Source organism: Vicugna pacos, chromosome 1 (assembly GCF_048564905.1).
Source record: "Vicugna pacos chromosome 1, VicPac4, whole genome shotgun sequence".
Taxonomy (NCBI): Eukaryota; Metazoa; Chordata; class Mammalia; order Artiodactyla; family Camelidae; genus Vicugna; species Vicugna pacos.
The window spans coordinates 23952706-23970934 of record NC_132987.1 but is presented as its reverse complement, the minus strand read 5'-3'; the positions used below and the strand labels follow the sequence as shown (position 1 = coordinate 23970934).

The following is an 18229-nucleotide window of genomic DNA, read 5'->3' as shown; positions in this document are numbered from 1 at the left end:
TTACCTTTTGCCTTAAAGCCTGATACCAAATGTGATGTCCAAATTCACATTCACTGTTCAACACAGAGTTGTAGGGGGTTTAGCTGCCAATAAACCCAAGAGGAAGCGGCCCCACCTTGGTTAATTATTCAAACTAAGTGTGTGTGGTGCTTGGCACTCTGTCCTTCTACTGCCATCATAGAATGGCAGGAGAATCACCAGCTTTACATCCTAGTACACATGTGAGTATGCATAGAACTAATTCACTTCAAAGTTCTGAATGGAATGTTTACCGTTGTGGCTGTTTGGATGTCCCATCTTAGACTCTTCGTCACAAGAGCTTTGAGAGGCTGTGGATGTGGACCACAGAGAGGACCAAACCTCTTCAAGCTCACCTCTCAGGTAGCCACATCATAGGGAGTTTCCAGAGACAAGTGTGTTCCAACTGTTGGTCACCCTAACCGAGGTCTGCCCTTTCTTTCTGTCTGTGGTCCTATTCATGACCTACCTAATGAACATCCTACAGCTTGCTTTAGGAAACTGTAGTCTTCAGGCAAAAGGATCTGTAACTCGGCTGATGCTTCACTGCTGATGTTCTGATAGAAGGGGAAGTTTTACTTTCTTTCTGGAGAGGATGCCAAGCTTCCTGGGCTGAGGACAAGTCGCTGAGATTCCCACTCAGGTGTTCAATATCAAAAGGACATGGATCCTACTAACTGCATCACAGACCCATCGGGTAGCCCACCCACTAGCCCCTGGGGACACCTCACCCGCAGATCCCTCCCAACCGGCCCAGAGGCACCCCCAACCCTTCATGTGCCTCACCCTCACTCACATCCCTACCCTGTGGCCAGCTCCCTGTGCATATCCCCAAAGGTGGCAAGAGTGAATATCTGCAGATGGCTAGTGAGCACACACAGAAAGCTGGGCCGACTACACAAGGTTGGGGAAAAAGATCAGACAAACTTGAGCATTCAGCACCACTCTAGGGAAAGCAAACGAGAAGCTATCAGCACCTGGCCTGGCTTTGCAGGATAATGAGAAGGCATAAAATCTTAAGAACTACCCCCAACAGGGAACAAGAAGTTTGGAACAAGCATATTCATACAAAGGACTGAGAAAGCCTCAGAGTCCCTAGTACGGCTATCAGAAGATATTTCTCTTCAGTCAGTAAAGACCGAAGGAGTTGACTGCTTCTTCAACTGCAAAAAGCAATGTAAAACTTCAAGAAACCTGAAAACCAAGAAACATGACATCACCGAACACAAGAATTTTTGAGTACACCACATCCCAAAAAATGAAGACCTGTGATTTGCCCAATAAACATTTAAAATAGTTGCTTTAAGGAAGCTCAGCGAACCACAAGAAAACAGAAAGACAATTCAATGAAATTAGTAAACAATACAAGAACGAAATGAGAAGTTAAACAGGGAGATAGAAATCATAAAAGGAACCAGATAGAAAACAGAGTTGTACTTCTAGGTATATATTTGAAGAAAATGAAATCACTATATCTATGTCAAAGAGATATCTGAACCTCATTTTCTTTCCTTAAAAAAATCATTGAGATATAATTGATATATGATATTGTGTGAAGTTTGAGGTGTACAATGTGTTGGTTTGATATGTTTATATATTGCAATATGGTTAGTACAGTAACATTAGTTAATACTTTTATTACATCATATAATTGTCATGTTTTATGTGTTGAGAATAATTGATATACTCTTAGCAATTTTAAATTTATACTACAGTATTGTTGACTATAATCACTCTATATTGTGCATTGGTCTCCAGAACTTATTTATCTACTAGTTGCAAGTTTGTACCTTTAAAAAATATCTCCCCCAAATTCCCCACCCCCTAGCCCCTGGTAACCATCATTCTACAATATGGTTTTTTACAAGTTCAGCTTTTTCATGTAAGTAGTATTATACAGTATTTGTCTGAATTATCTCACTTAGCATAATCAAAATACATCCAAGTTGTTACAAATGGCAGGACTGCCTTCTTTCTCATGGCTGAATAGTCTTCCATTGCATAGGATAAAAATATCTATATAGATATCTCCCATCTTCTTTATCCATTTATTCATTGATGGACACTTAGGTTGTTTCCATATCTTGGCTACTGTGAATAATGCTGCAATGAATATGAGTGTGCAGATCTCTTCAAGATACTGATTTTAATTCCTTTGGATACATACCCAGAATTGGAATTGCTTTATCATATAGTAGTTCAATTTTTAATTTTTTGAGGAAGCTCCATACTGTTTTCCATAATGACTGTACTAATTTGCATTCCCTCCAACAGTGTATGACTTCCCTCTTTTCCACATCCTTGCCAAATTTGCATGTCTTGTTTTTTTGATAAAAGCCATCCTAACAAGTGTGAGGTAATATCTCTTTGTGGTTTTAATTTGCATTTGTCTGATGTTTGGTGTTGATTAGCACCTTTTCCTATTCCTGTTGGCCATTTGTAAGCCTTCTTTGGAAAAATGCCTATTCTGGTCTTTGTCCATTTTTAAATTGGATTATTTGGGTTTTTTTTTTTTTTGCTATTGAATTACATGAGTTCTTTATATATCTTGGATATTAGATCCTTATGAGATAGATGGTTTATGAGTATTTTCTCCCATTCTGCTGGCTGCCTTTTCAAATGTATTGATTTCCCCTGCTGTGCAGCAGCTCTTTAGTTTAATGTTGTCCCACTTGTTTCAGTTTTTGTTGCCTGTGCTTTTGTGACTTATCCAAGAAATCACAGCCTAGATCAATATCAAGAATTTTTTCCCTTTTTTTCTTTGGGAGTTTTATAGTTTCAGGTTTTACATTTAAATCTTTGATTCATTTTGAGTTAATTTTTGTGAATGGCATAAGATAAGCATTGTTTCATTCTTCTGCATGTGGATATCTAGTTTTCCCAACACCATCTATTGAAGAGACTGTCCTTTTCCCATTGTGTATTGTTGGCACACTGCTTGTTTGCATGCCAGTGCCACACTATTTTTAATTATCACGGCTTTTTAATGTAGTTTGAAATCAGGAAGCACGATGCCTCCAGATTTATTGTCCTTTCTCAAGATTGCTTTGGTTATTCAGGGCCTTTGGTAGTTCCATGCAAATTTTAGGACTGTTTTTCTAACTCCTGTGAGAAATGCCATAGGAATTTTTTCAGGATTGCATTGAACCTGTAGATTGCTCTGGGTAATATGAACATTTTAGCATGACTGATTCTTCCAATTCATGGGTATAGGATATCTTTCCATTTATTTGTGTATTCTTCAGTTTGTTTCATCAGTGTCGTATAGTTTTCAGGGTACACCTTTCATTTCCTTAGTCAATTTTATTCCTAAATATTTTATTATTGTAAATGGGATTGCTTTCTTAATATCTCTTTCAGATAGTTTGCTGTTAGTATATAGAAATGTAACTGATTTCCATATATCAGTTTTGTATTCTACAACTTTACTGAATGCATTTACCAGTTTTAACAGGTTTTAGAGTGGTTTTTAGAGTTTTCTATATATAAGATCATTTCATCTATAAACAGATAATTTCACTCCTTCATTTTCAACATGTATGCTTTTTATTCTTTTTCTTACCTAATTGCTGTAGCTACTAGTTCCAGTACTATGTTGAGTAGAACTGGTGAGGCTGGGCATCCTTGTCATCTTTCTGATCTTGGAGAAAAAGCTTTCAGCCATTCACTGCTGTGTATGATGTTAGCTGTGGTTTGTTGTGTATAGCCTTTTATTATGTTGAGGTATATTCCTTCCATACCCAATTTGTTGAGGGTTTTTATTTTTAAAAGATGTAGTTTTTCAAATTCTTTTTCTGTATTTATTGGAAAGATCATACAATTTTTATCTTTCATTCTGTTAATGTGGTATCACATTTATCATTTTGCATATGTTGAACCATCCTTGTATCCCAGAGACAAAACCCACTTGATCATGGTGAGTGATCTTTTAATGTGCTATTGAATTGGGTTTGCTAATATTTTGTTGATAATTTTTACATCTGTATTCATCAGGGATAATGACCTGTAATTTTTTTTTCTTGAGGTACTTTGGTATCAGAGTAATCCTGGCCTCAAAATGAGTTTGGGAGTATCGCTTGCTCTTCAGTTTTCTGAAAGACTTTAAAAAGATTGGCATTATTTCTTCTTGAATGTTTGGTAGTGAAACCAGTGAAACCATCTGGTTCTGGGATTTTCTATGTTGGAAATTTTTAATTATTGATTCAATCCCTTTATACTTTATTGGGTCTGTTTATATTTTCTATTTTTCATGATTCAGTCTTGGTAGGTTGTATATTTCCAGGAACTTATCCATTTCTTCTAGGTTATCCAGTTTCTTGGCATGTATTTTTTCATAGTTGTCTCATAATCCTTTCTATTTCTGTGGTATCAGTGGTAATGTCTCCTCTTTCACTTCTGGTTTTATTTGAGTCTTCTCTCTTCTTTTCTTAGTTAACTTAAGTTCTGTCAATTTTGTTCATTTGTTCAAAGAACCAGTTTTATTGATTTTTTCAATTGCTTTTTTGTCACTATTTTATTTCTGCTCTTATTTCCTTCCTTCTGTGGATTTTGAGCTTGCTTCTTATTCTAGTTCTTTGAAGTGTAAAGTCAGGATACTCATTTGAAATCTTTGTAGTTTCTTAATACAGATATTTATTGTTATAAATTTCCCTCTTAGAACTGCTTTTGTAGCATCCCATAAATTTATGTTGTATTTTCATTTTCATATGTCTTAAGATATTTTTTATTTCTCTTTTGATTTCTTTTTTGACCTATTTTTTGGGGGGAAGCATGTTTAATCTCCACATATTTGTGAATTTTTCACTTCTCTTGATATTAATTTCTAGTTTCATACAATTGTGGTTGGAAAAGATACTTGGTATGATTTCAGTCATCTTAAATTTGCTAAGATATGGTTTGCGACCTATCTTGGAGAATATTTTATTGCAGCACCATTTTCACTGCAGTATTATTAACAATATACAAAATAGGGAAACAACTTAAGTGTCCACTGGCAAATGAAAAACTAGTATAAGGATTGAGCTAGGAATGATATGTAAGTTCCCACAATGAACCAACTATAATTCTACTAGAAAAAAAAAGATGTTTGATATCAAAAAGCCCAAAATTATCTCCAGAATTAAAAAGCTATAATACTTGCTTAAAGAAAAATACAAGACTTACAGTCTCCCTAAAAATTCAGAAGAACTTCCATTTTATACAATTGTATAGTTATTACTGATATTGAACATCTGTGCATTTATTATGACAGTGTTTACAAACAGTGCTTATATTTTAGGTTCTACTTTATCAAACTAGAGATAATAGGGCAAACATTTAAAGTTGAGATGCTTTGAGAAAACAATTGGAAGACCACAAATTTATCCAGTTTTTTTTAACCTTCTCTCTGGTGACATGTCTATAAAGATCAATATAGTTATACTTCTTGAGAAACATTAAAAGTATACATATAAAATATCTATATATACTATGTAAAATAATGTACTTATTAAAATATTAATATATTGGTAATAACAATTTAAAAATAAATATATTTCTCATTTAAACATATAAAGTATTTCAGAAATTATGAATGCACACATTAAGTATATTCTTATTTGTTTATAATTCCAAGTAATTGTCTCTCTATATATGTTAATTATTTCAAACACACACAAAAATCTCAGAGTAAGTGTCTCTGAATATTTGTGCCTCAATAAAAGCAATTAAACACTCATTTTTTAAAAAGTCAAAATCAACTTTTTCAGAATTCTGAAAATTACCCCAAAACTTGAAACAGTCTAAGGAGAATGTATTCAATAAAAAATGGAAAAAATCTCAGTAAGAGCAGGCAGCTTTGTGGCATTTCAATTTGCTCTATTTCCATCTCCCCAGCTCCACAGAATCCTTGAAAACCAATAGCCTTGCAATCATAGTACCCATGATTGACATGTGATTGACAAATAATGACACACAAACATGTACACATCATAATCCTCAAAACCTGTGACTGTGTTACCTCACATTGTAAAATGTTCTTTGCAGATATGATGAAATTAAGGATCTAGAGATGAGCAGATTATCCTGTATTATCTACATGGATCTGATCAAATCGTATGGGTTTTTATAAGAGGGAGGAAGGAAGTCAAAGAGGAAAGGAGATGTTACACTGCTGACTTGGACGACAGAGGGAGGGGGACACAACCGAGGATGCAGGCAGCTTCTAGAAGCTAGGAAAGGCAAAGAAACACATTCTCCCTTACAGTCTCTAAAAATAATATGGCCCTGCTGATCCACTGTATACTTCTGAATTTCATAACTGTAATATAATAAATGTGTGTTTTTACGCCACTAAGTTTGTGGTAATCTGTTAGAGTAGCAATAGAAAATTACACAGATTTTGGTAACTGGAGGTTGGGTGCTGCTATCAAAAATATCCCAAAATGTGGAAATAAATTTGTAATTGGATAATGGATGGGGGACTAGAAGAGTTTTGAAAAGCATAACAGAAAATTTCTGGGTTACCAGAAGATTGTTAGTAGAAATATGGTTATTTAAGATGCTGATCACGAGAACTCGGAAAGAAGTGAGGAGCATGACAGTGAAAACACCTAAACCATCACAGACTATTGGTAGAAATAAGTACATGAAAAACACTGGTGGTAAGGGTTCAGAAGGAAATGACAAAAGTCTTACTGCAAACCTGAAGAAAAGGCATCTTCATTACACAGTGACAGAATGATTAGCTGAATTGTGTCCTGGAGATATTTAAAAAGAAGAATTTGTAAGCAATTAATTGTATATTTAGCTGAGGAGATTTCTAAGCAAAAAGTTGAGGGTGTGCACAAATTAAGTCCAGGCCCAGACGACTTACCTGGTGAAATTCTACCAAATATTTAAAGAATTAATACAAATTATTCACAAACTCTTCCAAAAAATACAAGAAGAATTACATTTTCCAAATTATTATTGAGGCCAATATTACTTTAATAATAAAACTACACAAAGACATTACAAGAAAGCTACAAATTAAAATTTCTTATTAATTTAGACACAAATCCTCAAGAAAGTATGAGCAAACCAAACCCAGCAAGATATAAAAAGAATTGTATACCAAGTAAGATTTATCCCAGGAATGGAAGGTTGATTTCAAATCTGAAAATCAGTTAATATAATACAATATATAAATAGAATAAAATACAAAAGCTAAATGATCATCTCAATAGACACAAAAAAAGCACTTGGAAAAAAACCAAACATACATTTGTGACAAAAAAAAATTATAAAAGAACAAAGAATAGAAGGGAAATTCCTCAACCCAGTAAACAGTCAAAAACAAAACAAAACAAAACCCACAGCTAACATCATACTAAATGATTAAAGACTGAATGCTTTTTACATAAATTCAGTAACAAAGCACAAATGTTCCTTCCACTTCTACTTAACATCATACTAGAGGCTCTAGTCTGATGAACTAAATAAAAAAATGAAATAAGTAAAAGATTTTCTATTTGTAGATGGCATGATCTTGCACAGAAATTCCTAGGAGCTTCACTAAGACACAATTAGGATTTAAAAAAAAGTTCAGTAAGGTTGCAATATTTAAGATCATTGAACCAAATCAATTTTATTTCTATAAACCTGCAGTGAACGGTCCTAAAATAAAAATAAGAAAGCAATTTTATTTACAATAGCATCAAAACAATAAGATACTTAGGAACAAAGTTTTAAAGATGTGCTAAGTGCTGAAAATCAGAAAATAGTATTGAAAGAAATGAAAGAAGATCTAAACAAATGGAAATATATCTAATGTTTATGGATCGAAGTCTTAATATTGTTAAGATTGCACTATTCCCTAATACAACCAACAGATTCAATGAATCTCCGAATCACAAGTAGCTTTTTTGTAGAAACTGACAAAGTAACCCTAAAATTTATGTGGAAACTCAAGGGATGCAGAATACCCAAAGCAATCTTGAAAAGGGACAAATTTGGAGGACTTATTCTTCTACATTTCCAAGCTTCCTGCAAACTAAAGTAATTAAGATATTGCAGTACTGACATAAAATAGATATATACATTGATGGGACAGAGTGAGAGTCCAGAAATACACCCTTATGTTTACAGCCAACTGACTTTCAACAAGGATGGCAAAATAATTCAATGGAGAAAGATAGTCTGTTCAGCAAATAGTACTGGAACCACTAGATATTCATATGTACAAGAATAAAGCTGGACTCCTACCTCACAGTAGACACAAAATTTAACTCTAAAGGGATGAAAGACCCAAATGTAAGAGCTAAAACATTAGCACTATTAGAAAATAGATAAGTTGATAAGTTGGACTACATCAAAATTTTAAACTTCTGTGCTTTAGAGGACACCATCAAGAAAGTGAAAAGACAACTCACAGAATGGAAAAAAATACCTGCAAGTCTTGTATCTCATAATGAGATTTAATCCAAAGTGTATAAAACTCTCACAATTCGACAATAAAAATGCCAATTACATAAGCAAAAAATGCACAAGAATTTGAAGAGTTCTCCAAAGAAGATACACGAGTGGCAATAACACATGAAAGGTTGCTCATGAACATTAATCATTAGGATAATGTAAATGAAAGTCACAAGGAGATACAACTTCACACCCACTAGAATGGCTGTAATTAAAAAGACAGACAATATAACAAGTGTTGGAAAGGATGCAGAGAAATTAGAACTCCCTTACTTTGCTAGTGGGAATGTAAAATGGACTAGCCACTCTGGAAAATATGTTGTAGTTTCCTCCAAATTTAAACATATAGTTACCATATGACCCAATTAAGCAGAGAGAGGGGGTTGGGGGAGAGAGAGAGAGAGAAAGGGAAAAGAGAAAAGAGAAAAAGAAAAAAGAAAAAGAAAAAGAATAAAAAAGAAAGGAAGGAAGGAAGGAAAATACCTCTTAAGTTTGCATTTTCCTTTCCTTTGTAGGATCTGTTCTTCTCTTTACCTCAACTCTCAATTCATAGCTTAATTCTTAATTCTTTGGAATATAATCTATTATTTAAAACTCACTCTTGTTTTAAGTGGTAAATATTTTTCCAAAATACACCTTTCTCTTTTCAAGATGGATATTCATCTCTTATGCTAATGTTGTGATGTCTTACTTGCTTGCTTCTTTTAATGTACCTGAATGAGAGTAAAACTTAGAATATTGGCCCCAAAACAATATAAATAAATTCTGTAATACTTTCAATGTGTTTATAGTCACTGTTAGAATCATCTTCTTAAACTCTGAGCTGGAACCATGGGTTTGTAAATTTATTCCATAAATGTAATCCTGATGCAAGCTGAGGAAAATACAGAGAGTAATGAGACTCTAATCAGGGCCAATAAGAAAGTTTTGACTCCATATATATTTGTTATAAGTTTGCTAGAATCATGGCACTAGAGAGAAATAGCTCCCCAAACCTCATTTTAAAATTCATGTCCACCATAACGTGTCCTTCAACATTGGCGAAGAAATGTTCATCCAGTCACTGTCAAATGATTCTGAACCTAAAGGTTTAAATGTATTTAAATAGACCAAGATCACACAGGAATGTGCGTAATAATTTACACTAAATTTATTACACTGGTATTAACTGGGATTTCTTGTATTCCTGAGGTTTTTTTTTTGGCTATTGTTGAGAGACTCTATAAATAAAACCATAAATATTTCAGTTGAAAACAATTTAAAAAATTAAGTATGGATGATGTTTACCATTTAATTTAATGTTTATCATTAAATGAAGAAAAAGTAAACTTGGAAGTTGACTCCTGTCTCTAACTAGATTAATGTTTCTGTATTGTTAGATTTTGAAGATAAAAGGGGAAATCTCTTCAATCTGTCATAGTCTCAAGCATTCGGTAATCTATATTATGGCTTTTTGTGATTTACAACCTACGATACAATGGATGCAAACACCAGGGTCAATACTCAACTGTCCACCTGGACTGGAATATTTAACTCAGGTGTGATAATGTGTTTCTTAATTTAGCTGATGGATAATAATATGAATTTAGATGGATTAAAAATATAATTTGTGTTATTAGAAAATATTTTCACTATAGACTAAAATACTATACCTGTTAACATTAAGAATTCTACATTTTATTTAATTTTTGATTGAGATAGTAAATTCACAAGTTAAATACAGTAACCGCTCAGTATCCACTGGAGGACTGGTTTCAGGACTAGCCTAGAAGATACCAAAACTGGAGGTGCCCAAGTCCCGGAGTCGGCCCTTCAGATCTGCAGTTGTGAACCGCAGGCTCAACCGACTGCAGATCATGAACACGGCACATCTTCAGAGGTTGGCTGAGTGTGCGGATGCAGAAGCAGGGATATGGAGTGCTGACTGTAAATTTACTCAAAAAAATGCATTTATAAGTAGACCTGAGTAGTTCAAACCCATGTTGTTCAAGGGCCAACTACAATGTAACATTGTTATTTACAAATGGGTTTTATGGGAAACCCATTTAAAAATAAATACCTACTTTTTAAAATAGGAAATTGGATTCTGAGAATGTAAGTAAAAATGACTTCAACACTCTTCAGTTTATCTAACTGATCAGGTATTAGAAGCCTGGTACGCAAATATGAACACTAATATTAGGAAAACATCTCCATTCTCTAGCAAATTTAATGACACTGAATTGCTTTTTTGTTTATGCTATCAATTCTGATTTAATTTCCTGTAGTGCTATCTCTGAATAACTAATTAACTTTGATATTTCACATTACAATTCGTTGGCCACATCTTATTTTTTAATTCTTTAAAAATGAATAGGTATGCATGTTCCTTCTTAAAAAGATTTTTTACATTTTCAATGCTTAATTGTAAACTATAAACTAATATTAATATAAATCTAACAACACATTTTTGAATGTGGGTAAAAACTACATTAAAATATTTACTTCAAATTACAGTACAGATATTTCTCTCTCAATTTCAAAGATATCTTTAATAAAAGTCTTTAAAATTTTTTCTGAACCAAAATACTGAATACATAAACAACAGGGCAAAGAGAATACACATTATAGACTATCTAAGATTTTTTCATTTCCTTTTTCTATAGTACAAATGTTAAAACGTCACACTTAGACTAGTATAATGTATGATATTTGACAGAAAAAAAAGAGATGTTGATAATGAATCAATTACTGTAAATAACCTAATTGTAAGTATTAATGTATATGTGTATTATTATGTGCTTTAAATTTAGTTTGATTACTTCATACCACCTATGTTTATTTTCTGCTGTAATAGGTTAATCAGTTACTAGTGTGTCAGCGTTTTGATCTGCTGGAAGGTATGTACCAAATGCACTGATATGTTAATTCTCGAATATGTAACTTGTTTTGCTGTAGTTCAGCCAACCCCTATTAATTAAAGCACTTCTTATGTCTAAGGAAAACTAAACTTTGAAATATGAAGAGAATAAATAGAAGGTCTTTAGATGATGAAAAGGCGAATGTGATAGTAGTCTTCTCATGAGACAAGAGAAAGATACTGGCTCCAGATTACACCTGAAAATTCTGGTCTGTGTTTTAAGTCTTGCTAAGCAGTAGGTCTGTTTCCTGAAAGAGTCTGCCTATCCTGAATTCCTCAAATACTGGTATTTCAGAGAAGCAATGATTCCAGATTTCTCTGGAATTCTGCTACTAGAAGCAGAATGCAGGTAAATTTCTGGGCAGCCCAATTCCTAATTCCACTCCCTAGTCTGAGAAATTAAACTGCCCTTTAGAATTCAACTATTTTCCTTTATTTCCTCCACTTAGTACAAATATTTATTTCATTTAGATGAAGCTGTAGTACATGTAAATAAAATGAAATTGACTGTCATTAAAAAAATAGTATCACCATCGACAACCTTTCTTACTGACATTAGAGAATCTAAGACTAAAATAGGCATTCATGGTTTTGTTTAATTCATAAAAGCATTCCAATTTAGACATATTATAAATGAGTGCTTTGGGAGAATTTTTCTTGCTAACTTACACTAAATGCTTTATTTTATGAAAGACCATTTATTCCAGAATTCCCATTGAGTACCTATAATGAACAAGCCATTTTCAAAGTATCAAAGAAGAGTCTGACCTGGCCTTGCCCTGAAGGGCTTGCCCTAATGTGAGAGTGGCTGTACTTAAATAAAATACACGGTATGAAGTAATAAAAGTCACGAGAGAGGTAGGAACCAACTGTGGGGACTCACAGGACATGAACAGTCACAGTAACTTGCAATTTCAATTATGATAAAAATAGCAAAAACATTTAGAAAAATCTAACCATCTATATCACAGGAAACTAGTTCTGCAAACTAGTGATGCTCAGAGCACGGCCACTGGGCCAGCACCACCACCATCATATGGAACGTGTTAAAGCTATCAAATTCCCAGGCTTCATCACAGACCCCCTGAATCACAGAATCCAGAGGCGGGGCTCAGCAGTCTGTGCTTTCTCAAGCCGTCCAGATGGTTCTGATGAAGGCTCAAATTTGTGAACTGCTGCTCTAAATGACACTTTCACATGATTTAACACTGGGCAGTTATTTAAAAGACTGAGACAGCTCTACAGAATTGTCAGGAATATCTCCAAGGTATATTGCTAACTGTTAAAAGCAATTACAAAGTTAGTGCATATAGAAGCGCGCGCGCGCGTGTGTGTGTGTGTGTGTGTAAAATACATTTAGGTTTTGCATATGTTTGAGATATCTCTAGAAGGATGCATATGAAATTGGAGAAAGAAGAAGAAATAAAATAGGCCTCGGAGGAAGAATTATTTTTAATTTTATGCTCTCCTTTGCATTTTAAAATTTGTGCCATATATATGTAATTCCTAATCATAAAAGAAATTAAATCTAAAAGGCAGCCACAAATTTTTTTCATAAATCTTGAATCATGATTTACCTTTGAATGTTAAATCAGAATGAATACCTATCAAATATGCTGGTACAATAAGAAAACATAATTATGTTTATATGCCCAATAACCATTAAAAAGTGAGGAAATTCTATAACTAATTCTGTGACTAAATTCTGTTTCAAAGGTTAACAGTAAAACATAATGTTATATGCATATTAGAGCAACATATGTATATCAAAAGTAAACATATACTCACTTAAGTACATTTGAAATTAAGAAAACTTAGGAAGAAAAAATCATCCATATATAAATGATAAACTTCTTCTGAAGGCTTTTAAAAATATTTCTTTGATGAGGTCTTTAAAATCATGTTTAATCACTGTCCATCTAATTTTTTATATTTATCCACTTAATTTTTTTTTATCTTGAAACCCAACATTTTAAATAGCTACACAATAATCCTCAAGAAAGGATACTACACATTGCCTTCTGTTTCTGGATATTTACTTTTCTTCTGTTTTATTTTTTCTTCTCTAAGTAGTGCAGTAGTTAATGTTTGGTGCAGAAAGCACTTTTTTAAAAAATTAGGATTGTTTTATTTGCATAATCACAGAAGTAAAGTTATTAGGACAAAAGTTAATACTTCCATTTGCCTGCAAGAGGTGAATTTGAATCTGTCTTATGTGGTTAATATTTGAGACTGCTATCTCTGTTAATTTAGCATAGGTAAAATATTTTTTATTGGTTTCTATTAGACAGAATGAAAACCCAAGAAAGTCATTTTCACATCCTGTAGGACGGAAAAGATGAAGAGGAGTAAAATTTAAAATAACTCAAAACATAATAGTAACAGGTTAATTTCTCTGAAATTCAAAATGACACAAAAAAGCTATGCATGGAATTTTAGCAGTAAAAAGAACCAAAGAGTAGCTAGCGTCACTTCTATTTTTCTGTGTGAGAAAATATGGATACTAGTGAAGAACCACTTAAAGCCAAGCGGTTTCTTACATAACTTAGTCAACTTATTCACATTTGAACATAATTTGATATGCAATTTATACAAGTCCCTTTGGCATTAATAAATCACCATATTGTTTCATTCTTTAGTCCTTAGCCATTTTGAAACTAACAAAACATATGATGTCATGGACAATCAAGGACAGAGAATTTACTTTGCAGAAGAGAAAAGTAACTGTTTCCTCAGACACTTCTGTGGACCTTCAAGGCCTTTTACCATGACAATTTATGATAACAGAGGCTGTGATGTCATCGCTATGCATAAAGCTCTAAGATGGGGCTGTTGCTGGAGTAACTGCTGCCTACAAAAGGTCAGTACATATTATTTCTACCATGTGATTTAGAATGTATTTGAGTTCCTTCAGAAAAGCCTCAACCCTGGGCAGTATGCTAAAATTAAAACATTATGTTTGGCTACAAAGGATTGTCCAGAATGAAATATGTCAGAGAGAGAATCATATATTCATACCTCATACCTGCAGGATAAAAATCATGCATAACACTGTAAATATTTTTAAGGCAATGAAAGTCACAAGAAATTGAGAGTTTTAGAACTTTTTTACTCTAAAATATTATTGTGATTTTTATTTGCATTTCCCTGCATACGCTTGTTAGATATTGAATATCTTTTATGTAGTGTTTAAATCTGTTGCCCATTTTAAAATGAACCTATTTGTCCTGTTGAGTTATAAGAATTTTTAGATAGTCTGAATATAAGCCCTTATATATAAAAGTGGAAGGAAGGAAATGAAGGGCAGGGAGGAAAGGAAGGAAGGGAAGGGAGGAGGGGAAGGGAGGAAGGGAAGGAAAGGAAGAAAAAGAGCAAGCCAGCTAACAAACGTATATTCAGGGAAACAATGTCTCTCAAACCCTCATCTCCTGAGTCTGTTGCTGTATTCTTCTTCAGAGGCAACTGCTATTATGAGTTAGGTATTCTTCCAGAAATATCTATGAATATTTATGTAATAGATGTATTTTTGTGCTATATGTGTGTGTGGGGGTGTGTTTTAAACACAAATGGTGAACATTCTTCTACAATTTTTTAACACATAACATGGCTTGTAGATTGTATAAGTATGAACAGAGCTTCCTCATTCTCATAAATGGCTGCATAATAACCCATTGTATGGATGATATACCATAATTTATTCAACCAGTCTCTATCGGTTCTGATGAACTGGGCTTCAAATCACAATGAACATAAAGAATTTTAATGAATTCACATTTTAGATAACACAGGGTTTTTGGTGTAACTGGAGTTTTTAAGGCGTATCTCTTGGGCATGGAAATCTTAAAAAGTGATCCTCATAACCCCCCAGAGAATAGTTTATTATTATTCTAACTGCCCTCTTTTTTTAAAACATTCTTTTGATAACTTTGTTTCTAATTACGAAATTCACATTCAATGTTAAGACACTTGGAAAACAGAACAACACGGAAAAAAAGTCCTGTGTGTCTGGCCACCATCTGGAGACAGCCACTGCTAACAATTCGGCATAGGCCCTTTCTTTGCACACGTACCCACAAATATATATGCATACATACTTATATTTTTTTAAACATTTTTTATTGATTTATAATCATTTTACAGTGTTGTATCAAATTCCAGTGTAGAGCACAATTTTTCAGTTATACATGAACATATATATATTCATTGTCACCCTTTTTTCTCCGTGAGCTACCATAAGATCTTGTATATATTTCCCTGTGCTATACAGTATAATCTTGTTTATCTATTCTACAATTTTGAAATCCCAGTCTATCCCTTTCCACCCTCCGCCCCCTTGGCAACCACAAGTTTGTATTCTATGTCTATGAGTCTACTTTTGTTTTGTATTTATGCTTTGTTCATGTTCGTTTGTTTGTTTGTTTTAGATTTCACATATGAGTGATCTCATATGGTATTTTTCTTTCTCTTTCTGGCTTACTTCACTTAGAATGACATTCTCCAGGAGCATCCATGTTGCTGCAAATGGCGTTATGCTGTCGGGTTTTATGGCTGAGTAGTATTCCATTGTATAAATATACCACCTCTTCTTTATCCAGTTATCCATTGATGGACATTTAGGCTGTCTCCATGTCTTGGCTGTTGTAAATAGTGCTGCTATGAACATTGAGGTGCAGGTGTCATCCTGAAGTAGGGTTCCTTCTGGATATATGCCCAGGAGTGGGATTCCTGGGTCATATGGTAACTCTATTCCTAGTCTTTTGAGGAATCTCCATACTGTTTTCCACAGTGGCTGCACCAAACTGCATTCCCACTAGCAGTGTAAGGGGGTTCCCCTTTCTTCACAGCCTTTCCAGCATTTGTCATTTGTGGACTTTTGAATGATGGCCATTCTGACTGGTGTGAGGTGATACCTCATTGTAGTTTTGATTTGCATTTCTCTGGTAATTAGTGATATTGAGCATTTTTTCATGTGCCTACTAATCATTTGTATGTCTTCCTTGGAGAATTGCTTGTTTAGGTCTTTTGCCCATTTTTGGGTTGGGTTGTTTGATTATTTCTTATTAAGTCGTATGAGCTGCTTATATATTCTGGAGATCAAGCCTTTGTCGGTTTCATTTGCAAAAATTTTCTCCCATTCCGTAGGTTGTCTTTTTGTTTTACTTATGGTTTCCTTTGCTATGCAGAAGCTTGTAAGTTTCATTAGGTCCCATTTGTTTATTCTTGCTTTTATTTCTATTGCTTGAGTAGACTGTTCTAGGAGAACATTTTTGAGATGTATGTCAGATAATGATTTGCCTATATTTTCCTCTAGGAGGTTTATTGTATCTTGTCTTATGTTTAAGTCTTTGATCCATTTTGAGTTTATTTTTGTTATGGTATAAGGGAGTGTTCTTGCCCTCTTTTGCAAATGGAAAAATTAATTTCAGAGAGGTAAGTGACTTGTCCACATTTCACGTTGTTGGTGAGCAGTGGCAACAGATCTCAATTCAGGGGTTTCAACATCTAAATCCTGGGTTTCAGACTTCCAGTCCATTCCCAAACATAGGGCACACCTTAAAGTCAGAAAGTTCTGTTCACATATACAAAAAGTTAAAAGGTAGCATGTAAGTAATGCAGTGTAGCTTACATATCAAACTTATCTCATTTGATCAATATTCTGTTTTTCAATATTTTATAGCTGAAAGTTGAGGCTCCTCCAGGAGAAATAATTGGATATGTTTATCAATACTATCACCCATTTTTGCCAATGTTTAAAATAAAAAATGAAAAAAAGGAGGATGTAATGAAAATCCGAGGGCCATGTGTGGTTTCTAGCTGTCTCAAAGAACTAAATTTTAATGTGAGTAATTCATTATGTTTTAAGATCATCATGTTCAAATTAGTTAATAATTTGATAATTTTCTAGTACAAATAATAAATGTGATTAAAAGAAAACAAAAATATTATCATGTTATTACTAGAACTATTTGCCTAATTTGAATTTCTAATTCATAGTTTCTTTTCTTAAACCCTACAGTTTGTGCAGCTTATAAGGCACCTTTATCAGCTGTATTTTAAGTATACAGTTATTAGGGGGAGGGTATAGCTCAGTGGTAGAGTGTGTGCTTAGCATGCATGAGGTCCTGGGTTCAATCCCCAGTACCTCAATCAATCAATCAATAAACCTAATTACCTCCCTTCCCTCCAGAAAACTTTTTTAGAAAGTATTAAGTATATAGTTATCAAACAACAAGTTTTGTATTTAATATTTCATAGAATATTGAAACAGAAAATTGAGCATTATTGCAATGGACAATGACAATTCAGCATTAATTATAGATAATACATTAATGCTAATTTTTATAAAATTCTAAAACTGGTATGACACAATTTTATTAACTTTTTATATGCTTACTGATTTATTTCTCAGATTATGTCCAAAATTCAGATAATAATTTAGAAAGTGAACTACTAAATATACTGAGTACAGTTACTAAAGCTAGATAGTCCAGTATACTTGGTTAAATCTGGAGATTCCTAAACAACAGAGAGTACTGTCTCGGTTTAATAAAATATTCAATTTGAAAAAAAGTACTGCTTTTCAGTATTTCATCAAAGGCATGTTTGCTTGTTTTAATATCTGAAATATCTAGTCAGGAATTTGGACACAACCTAGGTAAAATACTACCTGCTTTTTTTTCCTCCTCTAGAGTATGTCAATTCAGTTTAGTGATACTAATTCTGATTAGCATTTGCACGTACTGATTAAGTAAAATATACTCTAATTATAACAATAGTAAATTTAGCTTAGAAAAATTTGACAAAGTGCACACACAGGACTCTTCTCTATTTCAAGTTGGAAACCAGTGCAACAGAGTAGTCTATGCATAAAACTCTGGA

General features: G+C 33.5%; 1 protein-coding gene across 3 annotated transcripts in view; it reads left to right on the top strand.

Annotated features, from left to right (window-relative positions):
• Window positions 1–292: 292 nt before the first annotated feature.
• Window positions 293–18229, top strand: part of LOC102529733 (phospholipid scramblase 1-like) — a 29829-nt gene continuing 11892 nt past the window's right edge. Inside the window, exons 1-6 of one of the 3 annotated variants that reach the window (XM_072958821.1) lie at window positions 293–381; window positions 506–715; window positions 9831–9989; window positions 11288–11330; window positions 13990–14210; window positions 17028–17189. In XM_072958821.1, the coding sequence (XP_072814922.1) occupies window positions 9897–9989; window positions 11288–11330; window positions 13990–14210; window positions 17028–17189 (519 nt within the window). In that variant the 5' untranslated portion in view covers window positions 293–381; window positions 506–715; window positions 9831–9896. Of the gene's footprint in view, window positions 446–505; window positions 716–9830; window positions 9990–11287; window positions 11331–13989; window positions 14211–17027; window positions 17190–18229 lie in introns of all 3 variants that reach the window. The other 2 variants (XM_072958815.1, XM_072958827.1) reach the window with 2 other exon arrangements.